At 37.8% G+C, this 21,598-nt stretch overlaps 1 protein-coding gene across 4 annotated transcripts; it reads left to right on the forward strand.

Moving 5' to 3' along the window:
• Window positions 1-2,498: 2,498 nt before the first annotated feature.
• Window positions 2,499-20,610, forward strand: pus10 (pseudouridine synthase 10). Of its 4 annotated transcripts, none has more exons than XM_008121096.3 (18): window positions 2,500-2,646; window positions 2,920-3,056; window positions 3,543-3,779; window positions 5,141-5,227; window positions 6,065-6,099; window positions 7,716-7,827; window positions 8,229-8,290; window positions 9,199-9,244; window positions 9,730-9,794; window positions 10,435-10,520; window positions 12,376-12,501; window positions 13,143-13,199; window positions 14,037-14,116; window positions 15,194-15,249; window positions 15,871-15,988; window positions 18,151-18,293; window positions 18,737-18,836; window positions 19,320-20,610. In XM_008121096.3, exons 2-18 carry the CDS (start codon window positions 2,931-2,933, stop codon window positions 19,356-19,358), a joined length of 1,575 nt encoding a protein of 524 aa, XP_008119303.2. In that variant the 5' UTR covers window positions 2,500-2,646; window positions 2,920-2,930; the 3' UTR covers window positions 19,359-20,610. The 4 variants fall into 4 exon arrangements, with proteins under 4 accessions (XP_008119305.2, XP_008119303.2, XP_003227815.2 ...); XM_003227767.4 differs by having other exon boundaries at window positions 14,040-14,116; XM_008121097.3 differs by having other exon boundaries at window positions 2,524-2,607.
• The last annotated feature ends 988 nt before the right edge of the window (window positions 20,611-21,598 follow it).

Genomic DNA, 21,598 nt, shown 5'->3' on the forward strand with positions numbered 1-21,598 from the left:
ATGCGACTCCAACGCCATAAGCACGCATGGCTTCCGGTTCCCAATCGCACTCTACACTGCAGAATGAATGAATGAATGTGGTTCATTTGAAGTGCACAACTCCTGGGAGCTGCAGTTTTAAAGTGAGACTCAAAGCCACTTTCATTACTAAAAACCATACATATTATTATATTTATATCCCACTTTCCTGTCTTAATATGGGACTCAAAGCCACTTTCATTACTAAAAGCAATACAATGTATTGTAATTATATTTATATCCCACTTTCCAGTCTTAAAATGGGACTCAAAGCCACTTTCATTACTAAAAGCAATACAATTTATTTTAATTATATTTATATCCCACTGTCCTGTCTTAAAATGAGATTCAGTTACAATACTTAATACACTTTGTTGTTGTTATTATAATATATATATATATCTCACTTTTCTGACTTAAACTTGAGACTCAATTACAATACTAAAAATAATAGTTTATTGTAATATTTATATCCCACTTTTCAGTCTTAAAATGAGACTCAAAGCCACTTTCATTAAAACAATACAATGTATTATTATTGCTATTATTATATCTCACTTCAAATGAGACTAAATTACAATACTAAAAAGAATACAGTTTAATAGTTTTATTATTATATTTATATCCCACTTTCCTGTCTTAAAATGGGACCCAAAGCCACTTTCATTACTAAAAGCAATACAATTTATTGTAATTACATTTATATCCCACTTTCCTGTCTTAAAATGAGACTCAAAGCCACTTTCATTACTAAAAGGAATACAATTTATTGTGATTATATTTATATCCCACTTGCCTGTCTTAAAGTGAGACTCAAAGCCACTTTCATTACTAAAAGGAATACAATTTATTGTGATTATATTTATATCCCACTTGCCTGTCTTAAAATGAGATTCAATTACAATACTTAATACACTTTGTTGTTATTATATAAACAGTAGAGTCTCGCTTATCCAACGTTCTGTATTATCCAACACAGTTTGCCATTTAATAGTCAATGTTTTTGTAGTAAGATTTTCAATATGTCGCAAAGTTTTGGTGCTAAATTCGTAAATACAGTAATTATTACATTTGTAAAATCATAACGTAATTTGACGTTTAATAGGCTTTTTCTTAATCCCTCCTTATTATCCAACATTTTCGCTTATCCAACATTCTGCCGGCCCATTTATGTTGGATAAGTGAGACTTACTGTATCTCACTTTTCTGACTTAAACTTGAGACTCAATTACAATATTAAAAATAATGGTTTATTATAATATTTATATCCCACTTTCCAGTCTTAAAATAAGATTCAAAGCCACTTACAATACTTAAAACAATACAATGTATTATTATTATTGCTATTATTATATCTCACTTCAAATGAGGCTCAATTACAATACTAAAAAGAATACAGTTTAATATAGTTTTATTATTATATTTATATACCACTTTCCTGTCTTAAAATGGGACTCAAAGCCACTTTCATTACTAAAAGCAATATAATTTATTTTAATTATATTTATATCCTACTTTCCTGTCTTAAAATGAGATTCAGTTACAATACTTAATACACTTTGTTGTTGTTACTATAATAATATATACCTAACTTTTCTGACTTAAACTTGAGACTCAATTACAATACTAAAAATAATAGTTTATTGTAATATTTATATCCCACTTTTCAGTCTTAAAATGAGACTCAAAGCCACTTTCATTAAAACAATACAATGTATTATTATTATTGCTATTATTCTATCTCACTTCAAATGAGACTCAATTACAATACTAAAAAGAATACAGTTGAATACAGTTTTATTATTATATTTATATCCCACTTTCCTGTCTTAAAATGGGACCCAAAGCCACTTTCATTACTGAAAGCAATACAATTTATTGTAATTATATTTATATCCCATTTTCCTGTCTTAAAATGAGATTCAGTTACAATACTTAATATTACAGTAGAGTCTCACTTATCCAAGCTAAACGGGCCGGCAGAACCTTGGATAAACGAATATCTTGGATAATAAGGAGGGATTAAGGAAAAGCCTGTTAAACATCAACAAATTATACAACAAATTTGACAGAAAAACTAGTTCAATACGCAGTAATGCTATGTAGTAATTACTGTATTTACGAATTTAGCACCAAAATATTACAATGTATTGAAAACATTGACTACAAAAACATTGACTACTAAAAGGCAGACTGCATTGGATAATCCAGAACGTTGGATAAACGAATGTTGGATAAGTGAGACTCTACTGTAGTAGTAATAAACCACCTTAAGACAGAAAAAGCAGGATAATATTAATAATAATAATAGTAATAGTAGTAAGAGAGAAAAACAGGAGAGTAATAAAAATAGTTATTGTTTTAGTAATAGTAGCAGACATTCTATTTTTCAAAATCAAATGGACCTGTCTGGCTTGTGTGCTGCGAATGGAAACCCGAAATGTAGTTTGAAGCTCATAGTAACCGCATCCCTTTGGGGTCTTTCCCCCTTCTTACCGGAAGTGATATCGGAAGGGAATGTTATCAGGACGGACCTAGTGTGCTCCACATAAAGCGTTCCCCCATAGTCATTTTCTGTCAGTGAAGCAGGTAGACGAGTTGGAAACTAATCCCTTCATTTCTTTTGAAGTAAGACATCCAAATGGCAGGGGAAGGTATTCCAGCTAAACATTAGGAGCTGTTCAGCAGTGGAATAGGCTGCTGCCTCGAACTGTGGTGAAGTCTCCTCTGGATGGCCATCTGTTAGGAGGGCTTTGGTGGTGTCTTCCTGTCTGGCAGAATAATGGGGTTGGATTGGATGGCCTTGTTGGGGGGTCGCTTCGGACTTATTGGATCTGATGATTCATTTACTTCTTGCTTTCGCAATGAAACTGAAAACCATTGTTTCCCTTTTTCAAACAGACTTTGCCGTGATGATTGCATTGACCGAAAAGGACAGGCCTGTGGCTCAGAAGCTGCTGGATTTCGGGGCGTGCGCTCGCTGTGTTCTCAGGTTCTGCCGTGTCGGACTGCAGGCCTCATATAGGCCTCGGCATCAGGTAGAGCCATTACACCAGGCATGGGCAAACTTTGGCCCTCGGGGTGTTTTGGACTCCAACTCCCACCATTCCTAACAGCCTCAGGCCCCTTCCTTTTCCCCCTCAGCCGCTTAAGCCTCCTGAGTGCTATACTCCTTTGGCTGTACCAGTCCCTGATGTGTTCCATTTATCAAGTTAGTTCAGTAGATGGTTCAGATGTTTCTTGCTTTTGTCTGCCAGATCCTCCATGCCATCTTGCATTGCAGCTTCTCCATTTTGTCCTTATTCTTCTGGTCTTCAGCTCCTTCCTTAGTCTAAACACTCACATTCCCTACAAAGTTATTCTGGATCACTGTAGAACATTAGCTTTCTAATTCAGCCACTCATTTTACCACAACTACAACTTCCACAATTCCTAACAGCCGGTGGGAGTTGAAGTCCAAAACACATGGAGAGCCTAAGTTTTCATGCCTCCAGAGATTCATATTGCTTTCTTTCTTTGTTTAGGAGTTGTTTCGCGAACTGTGCGAGTTCCTTCAGGGCAGGAAAGATGACAACAAACTACCTTGTGAAACAGCAGACCCTCCCAGTAAGAGAATCAAGCTGGAGAGTACCAAAGAGACTGAAGAACAGGCTTTAAACGGAAGCCACATGGATAATGACGTTGGCGCAGTTGCTGAAAACGTATGCACCATTTGCTTGGGGATTCTGCAGGAGCTTTGTGAGGTGGATTTTGTCAAAATGGTAAGTTGTACTTGTCAGTGTGTTGTCGAAAGCTCTCATGGCCTGAGTCACTAGGCTGCTGTAAGTTTTTTGGGCTGTATGGCCATGTTCCAGCCTCATTCTCTTCTAGCATTTCGCCTACATCTGTGACAGGCATCTTCAGAGGTTCTGTTGGCAGTGAAGCAAATGGAGTGTATATCAATACACCTGTGGAATTTCCAGGGTGGGAGAAAGAACCCTTGTCTGTTGAAGCAAATGTGAATGTTGCAATTAGTGAGCTTGAATAGCATTGAGTAGTCATGAAGCTGGAAAGTCAATCAATGAGGGTCTCTGCATAGCGGTAGCTTGGCCTCTCTTGCCTGGAGGCATCCTTTGCTTGGGAGGTGTTGACTGGCACTTGATTGTTAGCTGTTTGGAGTTCTCCTGTTTCTGAGTGGTGTTCATTATTTGCTGTCTTGATTCTGGTGTTTTTTCTAAATACTGGTAACCACATTTTGTTCATTTTCATGGTTTCCTCCTTTCTGTGGAAATTGTTCACGTGCTTGTGGATTCCAAGTTACTTGTCAGCTTTTCAACACATAAAACTCAACAGCATCTCATGTATGTAGTATGTGTGCATTCAAGTCATTTGCTGATCTATGATGACCTCATGAATTTCATAGGATTTTCTGAAGCAAGGAGTTCTCAGAGGGGGTTTCCCATTGCCTTTCTCTGATACATAGCCCATAGTATTTGATACTTCTTGGTGGTCTTCCATCCAGATACTCACCAGGGCTGACCTTCTTATTTTCCATTATCAAATGCAGTCTCATGCCCTCAGAGTTTTTAAGCTATGGTGATATTAATGTTTCTTTTGCCAAGCACAGAGCTTGTACTTACCAGGAACTCAGCCCAATAGAATTGAGTAGGGCTTACTTCCAAGTAAGTGAGTGCATGATTGGGTAGCGAGGTTTGTCTTGGTGTTGCAGGACCTTGGTTAGCTCTAAGCAGACAAGGTTATTTGTGGAGAGACGATAAGATGTTTCTGTCCTATTATTGGTGAGACTAAGGCCCCTTCTACACTGCTGTATAAAATCCAGATTATCTCCTTTGAACTGGATTACATGGCACTGTACACTCATATGAACCAGTTCAAAGCAGATAATGTGGATTATCTGTTTTGATAATCTGGATTATATGGCACTGTAGAAGGGGCCCATCAGAACCAAGTAGACAGTAGGGTGTGTTAATCATTTTCTTTGTTTTACTTGAACAACTGGGACCTTGAACAACTCTATTCAACCATAGCATACCTTTGTAAACTACTTTGAGAACCTTATTGCTGTTAATGTTAAAAAGCAGTATGGGAATATTTTAAATAAATCTAGCACCTTGTTTTTCAGGTGTGCCATAAGATTAATTCCTCTGAATATCAGTTTTCCAGCTTTGTGTTTTCAGTGTCTTTCCCACCGCAGCTCTCTGTCAGGGAGGTGAGTATTTGCTGGTGCTTTCATTCATGATTAAACAGAATGTTCCGTGGAAAAAAAAGGATGTTCCCAATATTATTTTGTGTTTGTATGTTAGCACATCTGCTGGACTAGTACTGATGTAATGGTTATGAAATCTGACAATGCCTAAAGCAGTAGTATTTATATAGATTGGGGCAAATGGGTGAGTGGACTCTTGGGTGTTTTGTCTGATTTTTGTATACAGGGTGTTTGAAAAAGAACTCCCTAGTTTTAATGTGTTTTAACTTAAAACTAGGGAGTTATTTTTCAAACACCCTGTATTGACCAGGCTAACTTAAAGCATGTTGCTAGAATTGGAACTGGTGGAAGGGATCTGACAGTTAGCTTTGATGTTGATTCTAATCTATCCCATGCTACCTTGATTTTTTTTTTTGAAAATACAGATTGCACATTTTGTATCCAGAACTCCAAACTTGCCCACATGAGCAGCTGTGATAGTGACACCTTTGTTTTCTGATGATCCGATATGCACAAACTTTGTTTCATGCACATAATTATGTAAATATTGTGTACAAAACTAACTTCAGGCTACATGTATAAAATGTGCATGAAACATAAATTTTGTGTAGAGATGTGGGTCTCTTATCTCCAAGATATATGAATATAAATACAGGAATTCAAAAATCTAAACAAAATCCAAAATCTAAAACTCTTTGATCTCAAGCATTTTGGATAAGGAATACTCTACCTCAATTGTATTCTCCCCAAAAATGTTTTGTCAGTCAACTACAGAAAAAAAGCCATAAAGAGCTGGTTTCATTTGTCCTTTTCTCTTTCTCTTTGGGTCCGTGCCTGAAGCATGCAGCATGGTTGCTAGTAAAAGAGGAAATAGAGTGAGTACTTTCTGGTGCATTTTTTCCCTTTCATATTAGCATTTAATTGAAAGAAGAGGGCACCGTGACTGACAATTGAAGTAGCACCTTATCGTTTACAGTTTTTATACTACGCATGAGCAAACTTTGCCCCTCCAGGTGTTTTGGACTTCAACTCCCAGAATTCCTAACAGCTGATAGGCTGTTAGGAATTCTGGGAGATGAAGTCCAAAACACCTGGAGGGGCAAAGTTTGCTCATTCCTGTTTTAAGCCATCTTTTCTTTTTTTCTTTTAAACCTGAGACATACCCTGGCACCTCCAGTTCCTGTTATTCTCAACTGCTCCAGCACTTTTTGGCATCTCTTTGGTCTGGGGAGGCTAGTGGCATACTTGTAGTCCCAATAAAGAAAGATGTAGAAGACAGTTGAGAGGCTTTTGCTACTTCTGCTCTATCTTGGGGTAGTTCTGGTACGAACTTTACCATTGCGAGTAAAGCAGATGCCCCATGGCCCAAATATCAGTAGTTTTAAGCATTTAAACAACAGCAGATTATTTCAAGGAGAAAACAGGGACGACTGTATGAAACCAAATTTATATTTTCAGTACAGGCAGTCCCCGAGTTACAAATATATGGCTTACATACAACTCATAGTTAAGAACCAGGTGGGACAACAAAAAGTGAGATAATTCATCCTCTTGGAAGGGAAATTCACTCCTGGAAGAGTTATTATCATGGGGAAAAGTGTTTCAGTTGAAGCTTTCTCACTAATCCTTGTTTCCACAACAAGCCAAAATTTTAAAATCCAATTCACACGGGCAGAAAGTGAGGTGAAATCTTCTGAACAGAGGCACAGATAGCAAAACAAACACCACAGAGGTGTTAACCCTTTCCTATGCTATCCAAAGCTTTTATATATATGGCTGGAACCACACTAAAAATGTACCTGTTCCGACTTACAAACAAATTCAACTTGGGAACAAACCTACAAACCTTGTTTATAATTTGGGTACTGCCTGTATTCAGTTTAGAAAATAAAGGCAGGTTGGCTTTAAAAATAATCTAAATTACTTTTTGAAATCATTTCTAGAGTTGGAAATTAATTTTGTTCATCTTGATTTTTTTAGCAATTTACCAAAATGTGCTAATTCTGCCCCAATCCCTCCAATTCATGAGCTTGAAAGAATATGAACACCAAAAACTGAATGTGGGAAGCGTGCAGTGGATAAATTCATTCATCCTTAGTCACTTGTTCTTAATTGCCACCAAGTTGTCTTTGACTGATGGTGATGCTAAACATAGAAGACCTCCAAGTCACCTTGCCATAAAGTCTTAACTGAGGCAATGGCTTCCTTGATTGAATCTATCCACCTGTACCATGACCTTCCTCTTTTCCTCCTGTCTTCTATTTTTCCAAGCATCATTGTCATTTCTAGGGAATCACATCTCCTCATGATGGGGCCAAAGTACTACAGCTTGAGCCTTTTCCTCTGATTCTAGGGAGCGTTCAGTCTTGATTTGCTCTTGCACCCATTTATTTATCACAGAAGCATACTACCCAAATACTTCAGAGAAGTGGTACGACGCTGAGAGTCGCTTGCTTTGCCTTATGTTTTTTCCCTTTCTTTCATGGTTTAGGAAACAGGACTTTGTCGTGGAAAAAGAAGACCTTGTCCAGTTGAAAGAGGCGTACAAGTGGATCACCCACCCCCTGTTCTTGGAGGAGTTGGGGGTCCCTGCGGATGGAAAGGTTTTTCATAAAATCCAATAGAAATGTTCTATTATATTAATGAAATAGGTCAGTAGAAATGACATGTTCAGACAGTCAAGCAACAGGAGGGAATGTTGCTCTTCATTTTGAGTTGGCAGAAGGGAAGAAAGAGCAACGATGAAGCATTGAGAACACTAATGGTATCAGTGAAGCAGTGGTTCCATTTGAAACTGGTTGGTGAAGAAGAAAGAAATGATTTTAATGCCTACTTCTCAAGATAATTTTTAGTTCTAGGACACAAACAACTCCCCTCCCCAATTTGTCTATGGAGGGGGATTGTTTCAGAGGGTTTTCAGAGCAATAGAAGAGAGTGGAGGATGTTATATTGCCAATGGTAATTTCCAAAAATAACTTATGTGATTTGTTTTATTGCACTGCAGAGCTTGTTTGAAGTATGTGTCGTCTTTGCTCATCCGGACACTGACAAAGACTGCCGTTTTCTGTAAGTTGCAATGTGTTTTCAGGCATATACACACCAAAGACAAGCAAAAAGGGTTGAACATTTCTAGGCCTGGCTCCAGGCTTTGATGGGCCTTCGGCCTGCCTTTATCAGTGCCCTTCTAGGGAGAAAAACATTCACATAATGGAAATTGCATCAGTGTCATAATCACCTTTATTTATAATTGATGTCTCCACCTTTTCTCCAAAAATGGAAGTCAGGACAGCTGAATTGTGGAGATTTACATAATTTGTTAATATACATCGTCACCAACCAATTCCTTCAAATAAATCCACAAAGAGTAAAATCCAATGAAATATAAGACCTTAGGTTTATTTTGTAGCCTATTTATACATTCGCATGAAATGTGTGGCTTTCATGTTTCAAATATTTTAAATCAGTATCATCTCTGTTTGATTATCCATAGTTTTGTAAATCTGTGTCGAGTTCTTTAGGTTCTTGCCTACTTACATTTTGTTTCTTTTGACAGACCAATTTTGTATTTAGCTCAAAAATAAATACTGTGGTTTCATTTAGAAGTATGTCACATGTGGAGTTTAAGCATACATATGAAAGAATAGGGCCATGCTATCAGCCCCAAACACAAAGCACATCCAAAGCTTGGAAAAGTTATTTTTTGCCTCCTGTTCCAGAATACTCCAGTTTGTATAGCCATTGGTCCTTAGGCCTTGAAGATTCTCAAGAAAAGAAATATGGAATGTTTTTCAAAGCAAAATTACTATCCTGGCTGCTACATGTGAAATCTTTTTGCCCATAGTGTTTTAGGCTTATAACAATTTTGTTTTAATTGTATTGCTAGAATGAGATACTATCTGCAATGAGATAGTAAATGCAAGCATTTTTTTAAACTAATAGATGTGGTTTGATGGATTTCTCTTGTTTATACCCAGAGCCTCAGCATGTCCAGGTTGCTTCAAGCCAGCAAAGAACAAACAGGTAAGACATTTTGGGATGATATCTCCTCAATGGACAGTATTCTTCACTTCAACTTGGATGGGCACTGAAATGTACATTTCTCAAACAGCATGGACATGATTGTTTCGTATTATGCATTGTTAATGTCCAAAATGGATAACATCATTTTAAAAAAATATATAAAAGTCATATTTCTTACAGTGAGGGAATAATATGCGTACACTTTTTAGCCAAAACTGACTCCTGAAAGAGTTTAACATTCAAAACTGTGAAAAGGTTCAGGATAATTATGTAAATAAACTTGCAAATGTGTTTCTGTAGTAAAACACCAAGGGTAATGTAGAACTGATTAGCAAAATAGCTTAATCCAATATACGATTTGAAGAGAAACCAGATAATCTGTTGGTGAAAAATATTTCTGCAACAATTTAGCTGAATTAAAGGAAATAAAATAATATGTTTAGAATGCCTGATAGCTTGTATAATACTTGATTTTTCTCCTACAGTCTGTCTTCACCAGAATGGCTGTCATTAAGGCTTTGGATCTGATAAGTGAAGAAGATTTTCAAAAGTAAGTAACCTCTGAACCTATATTAGCAATAATGTATGAACAGTTTGTATCACAATTAAAGAGAAGAGGGCAAATACATCTATCAAAGGCAAACACATATATCAAAGAGCAAGCTGAGTATCCCTTATCTTGCATTCCAAAGCCTGAAATATTCCAAAATTGTCCACATGAATGGCCGCGGTAGTGATATCTCTGTTTTCTAATCATTCAAAGTACACAAACTTTATTTTAGGCACAAGTTATTTATATATATGTTGTCCTGGGTCTCCTTCGGCGTGAGAAGGGCAGAATATAAATGTTAATAATAATAATAATAATAATAATAATAATAATAATAATAATAATAATTTTTAAAATACTGTATAAAACTACCTTCATGCTATGTATATAAGATGTATATGAAATTGAAATTGATTTTGTGTTTAAATTTGGGGGTCCCATGTCCAAGATATTTCATTAACTATAAGCAAATACAGGTATTCTAAAACCCCGAGGAATCAGAATCCCAGTCAATCTAACAGAATCCTTTGGCTTAATGGACTATTCACCTGAATATGATTATTCTTCTCTTCTCCCGGTACCAGTCTGTTCTTGGTTGAAGTTTTTAATGGGTTAATTTTTTAAATCTCTCTGTGAATAGAAACTTCCGATGTCCGCCGAGTTTGTCCACGGCCCCTTGCACAGCTGTTGACATTCAGTGTACCAACGGTGCCATCTTTGTGGCTGGTAAATCACCTATTTTTCATTCAGTCATTTTTTAAATTATACTGGCTGGGGGCATGAGAGGGAGATTCCCTGACTATCTGTTTTAGAAATCTTATTATTTATCTTCCTTGTTGGAAGACGTTTATTCTTCCCTAGGCCTTTCTTAATGTTGACGTAATACATTCTGTCTAGACCAGGCATGGGCAAACTTCAGCTCTCCGGGTGTTTTGGACTTCAACTCCCACAATTCCTAACAGCCAGAAGGCTGTTAGGAATTGTGCGAGTTGAAGTCCAAAACACCTGGAGAGCTGAAGTTTGCCCATGCCTGGCCTAGACACTTGGCTCCTCTTCATGAACTCCTTTAAAGAGGCATTGAAATGTAGACTTTTGGGGCATATTATATACTTGAATATTTTCTCATATTCGGTACAAACTGGTAGGTTTCTATGGATCAAAAATGCATGTTGTCATATGAACACAACTTTAATATGTTGACTCTTCCATTGATAAGGCCAAGTTGATCCATAGTTAGGAATCAATGGATGCAGATTACAAGGAAAGGCATTAGGTAGAAATTCTTTACTGTAAGAAGTGTTGGGCAGTGGAACCGATTGTCATGAGAGTAGAAGGATCCTACTTCTTTAAAGAGAGGTTGGTTGGATATCTTTCAGGACTGCTTTAGATGTGTATTCCTGCATGGCAGCAGGTTCGATTCGACGGCCCTTCGAACTCTAAGATTCTATTCTAGTTAGGGTTAGATATTTTATTACACAAATTCAATGCAACATTTTCATAGAAATATAGCCTAGTTGAAGGAGGTGGCCGCATTCGTACCAAGTTAGAACTTACTTTTCACAATACAGCCTGGTCCTCATTTAAAGCAATTGTCTGGTTGAAATATTGCCTCTCTTTTAGTGGCCTGGTTCTATTTGAGGGGATTTTCACTTGGCAGGAATCTGTAAGAAGAGAAGCCGGGGTGGGGGGGGGGGGTGGGGGTGGGGGGTAAGCTTTCCTGCATCTAACTATCTGGGCCTTGTTACAACATGCCAAAATCTGTTGGTGGAAGTAACAGCTGTGTTGTTCCAATTAGCCCAGTTTTCTTATGGGAAAGAAGATGTTTTTAGTGAAGGATACATGTAGCACCATTTGGAGTCTCGCTTATGTCAAGAAAGTATGTGCGATCAGAGGAGGTACTGATCTAGCTTTGTGTTGAGATGTCTGGACACGTCTGAAGTTCTAATGGTTCTACTTTTGTCACTTCTGTGTTCAGGCGAAAATATTTCTCATTCAATGTGTTGTCGAAGGCTTTCATGGCTGGAATCACTGGGTTGCTGTGAGTTTTCCAGACTGTATGGCCATGTTCCAGAAGCATTCTCTCTTGACTTTTCACCCACAAACAAAGAGGAAACAATGAAAATGAACAAAATTTGGTTACCAGTATTAAAAAAACCTCTAAAATTAGGACAGTAAATGAAGAACAACACTCTGAAAACAGGGGAATTCCAGACAGGAAGCAATCAGGGCCAGCTAATACTTCCCAAAAAAAGGATTCTCCCAGGCAAAAATCATCCAGGCTTTGACACTGCAAGGCGTTTCAATGCCAATTAAGGTTATTAATTGCAGCATTCCCACTTACCTCCAACAGACAGGAGTTCTTTCTCCCACCCTAGACCTTCCACAGATATATAAACCTCCCTTGCTTAGTTTCCAATATACCTGACAACCTCTGAGGATGCCTGCCATAGATGTGAGTGAAATGTCAGGAGAGAATGCTTCTGGAACATGGCCATACAGCCCGGAAAACTCACGGCATTTCTCATTTATTTTGCCAAACATAAGCAACAAATACTCTGGACATGTGCTTCTTTTAACACAGGAAGATATAACAAATACTCCAGGATGTTACCCCAAACTCCCTGGATTATAGATGGAGAGAGGAAGATGGAGTCTTCTGTGGAAGAGTTGATCTCGGAGCATCTTATGGCTGTCTTCAAAGCGGACAGTAAGTATTTCTGTGTATATTTGTTGTACATGCCTATGAAAATAATTATGCAACAAATCATGCATTTTTATTGTAAGTTTTTATTTTGAAACCAGAGCTGGTACATTTACACTGACCCCCAACTCCAACTGTACAGCCCTATATAGAATATTAGCACATTAAGAAATACATATATTAGTCTGAAAAGTTGCCACAGGGGTATTTTTTCTTCGCTTTATTGTAAAGAAACAGACAACATCACTGGGTTCTTGAAAATGGCTAAATACAGCAATCACATTGACCTAATCTCCCTTGGCCTGTTTCCTTACAAAGGAAAAGAGCACAGGAGGTGAATTCCCTTCTTGTGTTATCAGGTTGTTGAAAAAGATACAAGTGAGTTAACCTAATAATCCCAATAAGGAATGTTTTAGGCACCGATCAAAGAATGGCCCATCTTGCTGGCAGTTCTTTATCTAGTGTGGATGACCTGTTCAGAAAACATCTTACAAACTTTTTGATTCAGTCAGGCATTTAAAGAAGGAGGTTTTTAAAATCAAGCCAGAGTGCTGTGGACAGGTTTTTATTCAGTTTCACATTGATCCTTGTAGATGTAGCTTTTGTGAGTTTGTAAATTGAGGGTTTTCCTCTTTTCTTTTTTACAGGTTTTAATTTTTCATCCTCTGGAAGAGAAGATGTGGATGTTAGGACATTAGGCAACGGTAAGCTTGCTTTCTCCCCATCAAAATGGCCTAAATGGGGATTTCCCAAGGCAAAACCTGTCAACGTACTCAACAGAGTCAGCATCTTGAATAGAAAATGATTGTTAGAATATGTCTCTTAAAAAGCTAGCCACTTTCCTCTCTCCTTGCATTTATTTATTTACTTACAGTATTTATATTCTGCCCTTCTCACCCTGAAGGAGGCTCAGGGCGGATCACAATGCACATATACATGGCAAACATTCAGTGCCATTTAGACAATATGACATGTATAGAGAGACACGGAGGCAATTTAACATTCCAGCTTCCAGTTTCATGAGGGTATGCTCAATTCTGGCCACCGGGGGAGCTGCTGCTTCACTGTCCACTTGTGACACCGAGTCCTTGATGGAGTACTTCCTCATTCTTCCACATGCTGCTGGAAGGTTTTATGGTGTCGTAAATTAGTTAAATTAGCCTCCCCGCATAAAGCGGTACCTAAATTTCCTACTCGATAGATGCAACTGTCTTTCGGGCTACATAGGTCAACGGGAAGCTAGACTATTTAATGGTCGGGAGCTCACTCCGACCCGGGCTGGATTCAAACTCATGACCTCTCAGTTAGTAATGATTTATTGCAGCTGGCTACTGACCAGCTGCACCATAGCCCAGTCCAACCATGCAGACCAAAGTCTGCAAATCTGAAGACTTAAGAGAGAAAAAAATCTATACTGAGTGCAGAGATACTGTTTCTAAATAATTAACCCGTTTCCTAATTCTGAAATTCGGTTTATAAACATGTATTCTTATTCCTATATGTCTCCCCCTTCATCCCTGCCTCGCTTGGGTTTTGATCAGCAGGGAGGCCATTTGCTATTGAACTAGTGAATCCTCGGAGGGTCCGCTTGGATGCGACTGAGATGAAGGCACTTCAGCAGGTAAATAAATCATATATGAAGGGGTGTAAGATCATTTGCTCAGCTAGATCCACAAAAGTAGAGCCATTAAATCAGGCATGGTTAGGCTGTTAAGAATTGTGGGAGTTCAAGTCCAAAACACCTGGAGGGCTGAAGTTTGCCAATGCCTAGTCTAAATCCTCTTACTTAGTTTTAAGCAGATGGCAGTCCAGCCTCTGCTTAAAAGCCTCAATGAAGAAGACTTCATTACACCCCAAGGCAGCAGCATCCATTGACAAGCATAATATTAAAGTTCGGAGTGGCAGTTGGATATGGGACAATGGTTGAAATTATCATAGGTCCTGATGCATGGCTTTGCAAGGATGTAATTGCATCTCTGACCTAACACATAAAATCCTAATGAATTGCAAACAATGTGAATCAGGGCACAAAATGTTGTATCCCATTGTCCAGTGTGATGATTCATAATGCCATTATACAAGACAGCAACTCCATTTGCACAGTGGTCTTGAAGTTTTTTACATCTCCCCTCCCCTTCTCTTCTAAGAATGCAAGAATTGCATAGAACCATCATCCAATTTTGCATAGATATAAGTAGGTTTATAGTTGTGTAATTTCTCAATAGAATACCGATGTTCACATCATACCATTTCTCCAGGATGCCCAAAGTGTGAAGTATATCCCACCCCAAACCCATTTATATGTTTTCCTCAAGCCTGTTAAATAGGTTAGGATGAGAAGTAATGATTTAAATGGTCATGTGGGTATATATCTTAATGCTCTATCTACTCCTCTAGAGATGAAAAATTGCAGCCTTCCATATGTTCTTGGATTGCAACTCCCAGCAACCTTCACCTTTAGCCATGTTAATTTAGGCTGATGGAAATTGCAATTCATCAACATCTGGAGAGCCCAACTCTTTGTGTTGACTATAAAACTTTTAAAAAAATACTTGTACTTGTGCAGTTAGGCTATTTTTCACCATTTCCTCCTTTGTGAGGAAAGGGACATTAGTTATCAGCCTATATAATTCGAAGAAAGTCTTTTTTGCCTTTAAGTTTTCTTAATTTCTTTTTTCTTCTTAAAAAATGCTTTTAGACAATCAATGACTCATCAGACAAAATCCAAGTTCGTGACTTACAGCTGGTCACCAGGTTGGTGCTGAGATTTTTGGTTAAAGCTATTTAAAAGCGAAATACTTTTTAAAAGTCAAATAAGGAATCCGTTTATGTTTCTTACAACCATTGTTAACACAGGGTTTCAGGGCTGGAGAAAGGAATCCCTTCACTAAAGATCTTCAAGTTTATGTTTATTTATGTATTATATATTTTATAATAAAAATCCTCAGAGGTTGCGAGGTATGCCTTCCATAGATGTTAACCATACAGCCCGGAAAACTCACAGCAACCCCGTGATTCTGGCCATGAAGACCTTTGACAATATCTATATTGGGTTGCTATGAGTTTTCTGGCTGTATGGCCATGGTCCAGAAGTATTCTCTCCTGACATTTCGTCCACATCTATGGCAGTCATCCTCAGAGGCTGTGAGGTATATTAGAAACTAGGCAAGGGAGGTTTATATATCTGTGGAATGTTCAGGGTGGGAGGAAGAACTCTTGTCTGTTGGAGGTAGGTGTGAAAGTTGCAATTAATCACCTTGATTAGCAGGCTGATTCCTGCCCGAGGGAATCCTTTGTTGGGAGGTGTTATATTCTGAATATCTATATTATGTCGAAGCCACATTATGGTTGTGTGACCCTGTTCTTCTCTTTCAGGGAGGCCATTGGTCACATGAAGGAAGGGGAGGAAGAGAAGACCAAGACCTACAGTGCCTTAATATGGACAGAAAAAGCAATCAGGAGCGAAGACATTGCCTTTCTAGACAATATGAAGGTTGCATGGCTGGGGTGGTATTTATCATTTGCTTGTTGGTGATTATGCAACAAAGGGATTTGCAAGCAGTATCTGTCAGATTTAAGATGAAAGGTATCATCACTTTATTATAATGAGGAGTCACAGATGCAAGGCAGGTAAACAGTTGTAAACAGTTTCCCAAATTGTGAGCCCTCCAAGACGTTTTTTGTTTTGGTTAACCCACTGTTTTAAAGAACACAACTGGTGCAGCAAAAATGCGCGCGCACACACACACACACACACACACACACACATGTATATATGTACAGTAGAGTTTCACTTATCCAACACTTGCTTGTCCAACATTCTGGATTATCCAACGCATTTTTGTAGTCAATGTTTTCAAAACATCGTGATATTTTGGCGCTAAATTCATAAATACAGTAATTACTACATAGCATTACTGCGTATTGAACTACTTTTTCTGTCAAATTTGTTGTATAACATTATGTTTTGGTGCTTAATTTGTAAAATCATAACCTAATTTGATATTTAATAGGCTTATTATCCAACATATTCACTTATTCAACATTCTGCCGGCCCGTTTATGTTGGATAAGTGAGACTCTACTGTATATATGTATATCTGTTACTTTACCTTTAGAATATTTTATATTCAAGTCAAAGTAATGTATTGGCAAACACACACACACAAAATTATGCTATTGATTGACAAACCACAGTGAGGCAAAGCAGAGCTACTGTATTTTAGTTTTTAGTAGATTATATCTATTTATGTGAAATTAAAATTTATTGTGGGGTGGAGGAACATTGGCATTCTCATGGGGGCCAGGAAATACATGTAATGCCCTATAATATTTATTAATTAACTAACATGTTTATTTCTTGCAGTATATCAGAAATGGAGAGGGTGTTGTGCAATAAAATAAATACGAGCAAGCAGTTTAAAACAATAGTTTACAGGGTGAAAGTAGATTTTACATACAAAATAAGACAGATTAAAAGATATGAAAAAATGTAAATGCTGAGACATTGCTTTTAGTTGTGAACCACTTCGAGTCTCCGTATGGAGAGAAAAAGCAGGATATAAATAAACATAACAAACATAATAAACATAATAATAATAATAATCCTACACCATAATTGAATTCTCACTGAGGTCAAAGAGACAAATGCAAGTTTAAAAAACAAACAAAAAACCCTAGGTTAAAAATATTTTTACTATGTTTGATAAATGGTGATCCTCATCTTTGGCAAATCTGCTGAGATCCACCTTGGACAAAATTGCAGCAATCCTTTCACACTTGTGGCTATTTCAGCCAAAGATCTATGGGTTCTTAATCTTGGCAACTTACTCTTGCCATACATAGAGGTATTTCCTTAAAACAGCTCATTCTGCACACAGACATGTTGCTTTGCCATTTATATTGGGAAATGTGCTTGGTCTTAAAACTTAGCTTTTGTCCTTATAACACTATGTAACAATATTTGAAAAAAAAATCTGTTCCTGGTTTGAAAGTGTTATTTCCTGTTTCATTGAGTGGTATTTCCTTTGAAAGTAGTAGTTATACTCCGGAAACTTTGTTTTTGTGGCTGCTACAAACATGTGTTGAATTGGTTGAGGTTCTAAGAGATATTCTTTGAAAAACTATAGCAAAATGTGCTGCAAGATGTCCCAGAAAAACAGAGTTTCTGCAGTTTAATAAATATTTTCCATGTTTTTATAATAGATCCAATTAGGAAATGGCATTTATAACCCAGGAACAAAAATTCAGTAGTGTAATTTATCAGGATATAGCCTCAACCAGCAAAACGGAAGAGGTACTATTGCGGGACAGCAAACTGCTAATTATTTAGGGTTTTTTTTACCATTGTGGATCTTGTAGCTATTGTGATGACATTTTGGTTTTTGGTTCCAACCCCTATAATGTAGTAGTAGTAGTAGTAGTAGTAGTAATAATAATAATGATAATAATAAATTATTTATTACCTGCCTCTCCTTTTGGCTCAAGGCAGGGCACAATATAGTTAAAGACATCTATAAAAGCACATACTAAAACATAGTTAAATACAACCATAAAAACACATATTAAAACATACACATATCAAAATACATGATGCTGTCTTGGGCCATTTCTTCACAAGACTTTTTCAATCTTCCCTTGCATATATATGCACCAGGAGTTAAAACTTGATCAAAAGACTCCGCTGCGGGTTCTACATCGGCGCCCTTTAGCGGTCAGGGTTCGCCTCATCCACACCATGAGGCCGGAGTACATTGACGAGCATCACTTCCGCCTCCATCTGAAGACACAGGCAGGGACGTATCCTTCCCAAATGTCGGCTAGAATAGGAAGGTTTTCCCTTTCCAATGAAAACACAGCAAGGGAGAAAACCAGTTCAGCCTCCCTAAGAAGGGAGTTGCAGAATCTGGGGGCAGTCATATATATATTCCCACCAAATCGATTTATGAAGATGCTGGGATCTAGAGAGGCATCTCCCTCGAAGAATTTGGATAGGTTAATATAGAAAATATATGGATTTGATTTATGGAGTATACTACAACTCTCATTAGATATTCCCTCTCTTCTTCCCTCCTCATTCCAGCAAGTATAACAGCAACAATAATGTTGAACATTAAGTTCTTGACACACACAATCATCCACAATAAGGGTTGTGTGTGTGACTGAAAGAAAGAGAGAGGGTTATGTGTTCCCAGATCTCTCATCAACAGCCTGTCCTCCTCATTTCCTTAATGGCAATGCAGCTACGTTAAAGAATTTGTACATGGAGACTTTGGAAGAACCAAGCCAAACCTCAGTTCCCTCTTGGAGACAACAGCTGACATCTTAGAGTTGGATGTTGAGGTGAGTCCTCTGTGCTATGCAGCTTTGTAATAAGGAATTATTGTGCTGGCCTCTTCCATCGTTATTGGGACCATTGTTATGGGGTGTTCCTTTCAAGCCCCATGGAAGCTGGTTCCATATATCTACTCCCAAACTATGACGCTGCCCGAAGCACTCATAATAATAATCCTGCCCGAGACCAAGACACTTGCAAGTTTGTGAATCCCCGCTGGCCATGTTGGCTGAGGGATTCTGGGAGTTGTGGTCCAAAAGTAACTTTTCCAAGGACGTTCAAAAGCTCTTTGGGCACTACTTTAGTTTCTGCTAGGATTGGGACCTTGTTGACTGTGATTTACTGCTTGATACAATATTCTCTTCCTCTGAAATAAAACTGGACTGTCCTAAATATGGATTCCAAGTAATCAGTATCAAGACCATTGCTAGATCCTGATGTACTTAGAACAATATCATATGTCAAATATTAGTATTTTTTTCCCTTTCCAGTCAGTGGATGTTGATTGGCCTCCAGCTCTGGACAATTGACGAGCAATTTAAGTTTCAAGATGTTGGTGAAGAGGAAGGGGAAGAAGATGAAGACCAGGCTCCATTTTGGAAGCGAGATGACTTTTCCTTAAGCATTTTAGATCATGTTGATCTGTTCAAAGACTTGTTTTGCAACTAAAATATGTTTCTTAATTGGATTTTAAAACTTTGAATACAGGGGGGTTGGCTGCAGCAGAATCTATCTGTCTTGCGGATGCAAAGACTACACTTGGGTGTCTCGCCCAGTTAAGCCAAAGCCTTTCTTCCACTCCGTAAAGCTGGAGTGGCTACTATGGGCAGAATAATCAGGGACATTTTTTCTCAACCCATTTTAATGCACTTAAATCAGGGACCAAACTCTGGTACTTTTGCCAGGTATCATGTAAATGCATACTGATCCGGAGTAAATTGACATTGTAAGAGAATATCCCTTCTTGTAAGACAAATTCATTTGATTTTTCCCACCTAAAAGGGCACAGATTTGGAATCCAGAAATTGTTTTGGATATGGTAACTGCTTTCTGATAACTAGATGGAATTTCCTGAAAGTTACATGGTTATGTGTGGCAGAAAAAGAAAAAGGCACTCCTCTGTCCAGTATGACAGAGGCTTTTTTGGTTTTCAGATTCCTTATTTTGAAGTGCCAGCACAGAATAAGGTGGAAGGAAGGTGCCGAACATCTCCTAGAAATGCTGTGTCTACTATATTACCAAGATAAATATAGGATGATCATAGGGTGTTAATTCTAGATACATAGCAGGGAGCATCAGTGTGATTTCTGGTTGATTTCATTGTGTTTTTCTGAAACCCAATGGATGGCTAAAAGAATAAAAATCTGAATTTCAAAACACTCCTGGTCCTAAACATTTCAGATCAGGGATAACTCAATCTCTACTGTAAGTATAACTGCTAGTGATTAGTGGTGTTGCTGAATCACCCTATGTTAAACTGCCTTAGTCCTGTGTATGTTTACTCAGAAGGCCCTCCAGGTGTTTTGGACTCCAACTCCCATAATTCCTAACAGCCGATAGGCTGTTAGGAATTGTGGGAGTTGAAGCCCAAAACACCTGGAGGGCCCAAGTTTGCCCATGCCTTGGTTAGCCTGTCAGTCAAAGGGATTATTGTTGTTTTCGGAAAGAAGAGGATCATGTGAAATGCATAGAAAGTTGTAAATGTAAAGAAAGCTATGCTTTTTAAAGAAACAGATGTTTTTTTTTAAATGAGAAAATTAAACTCCCCCCTTCTTAAACTCCTGTTCAGTGTTTCAGTGTTTCTTTTTACACATATGTGGCCCATGGCTGCAAGTCATTACATGCAAACCCTATGCTTTGTTACAACTACAGTAGAATCTCACTTATCCAACATTTGCTTATCCAACGTTCTGGATTATCCAACACAGCTTGCCTCCCGCCTAGATCCAGAGCTGTTTCTCTAGGTAGCAAGGATTGAACTTTTTATGGATTTAATTTCTGACAATGTTGTTACTATAAGTTCATTTTATGCAATTCTATCTTTATTTGTAGTCAATATGTTAGTAGCCATTTTTTTAGTCAATGTTTTCAATACATTGCAATGTGTTTGGTGCTAAATTTGTAAATACAGTAATTACTACATAACATTACTGATGTTTTCATAAATACAGTAATTACTACATAACATTACTGTGTATTGAACTGCTTTTTCTGTCAATTTGTTGTAAAACATGTTTTGGTGCTTGATTTGAAAAATCATAACATAATTTGACATTAGGCTTTTCCTTAATCCCTCCTTATTATCTAACGTTCTACCGGCCTGTTTATGTTGGATAAGTGAGACTCTACTGTACCTGGATTTTAAAGTGGGTTCAGGAGGGCTGATTACTGTTAGTCACAACATAGCTATGCACCTGATACAAAATCTTAGCCCTTTTATCTTTCCAAAATCTAAAACTAAGCAAAAGCTTCATTAGGAACAACTATAATTATAAATTATAGTATGTGCGGTTTATTCTCAGTGTGGAAATCCAAACATTTGCGTAACTGAATGATGAGTTTAGCTATTAAACTACACATGGGCCGACTTTGGCCAAAACACCTGGAGGGCCCAAGTTTGCCCATGCCTTTCCCCAAGAAGGGGAAAGTAGGTTTGATGAGTCATATGTATGAACTCACTGCCTCCTTCTTTGAAGGCTTTAAAGCAGAGGCTGGATGGCCATCTGTTGAGGATGCTTTGATTGTGAGTTTCCCTTCTTGGTCCTTTCAC

This window comes from Anolis carolinensis, chromosome 1 (assembly GCF_035594765.1).
Source record: "Anolis carolinensis isolate JA03-04 chromosome 1, rAnoCar3.1.pri, whole genome shotgun sequence".
In the NCBI taxonomy this organism is placed as follows: Eukaryota; Metazoa; Chordata; class Lepidosauria; order Squamata; family Dactyloidae; genus Anolis; species Anolis carolinensis.

Bases quoted from the DNA above. Each gene is read 5' to 3' on its own strand.
- pus10 (XM_008121096.3), top strand. From the start codon at position 2,931: ATGATTGCATTGACCGAAAAGGACAGGCCTGTGGCTCAGAAGCTGCTG. The intron at 7,828-8,228 runs GTTTTTCATAAA...ATTGCACTGCAG, and splicing joins GGGTCCCTGCGGATGGAAAG to AGCTTGTTTGAAGTATGTGT. The intron at 18,837-19,319 runs GTGAGTCCTCTG...TTCCCTTTCCAG, and splicing joins TCTTAGAGTTGGATGTTGAG to TCAGTGGATGTTGATTGGCC.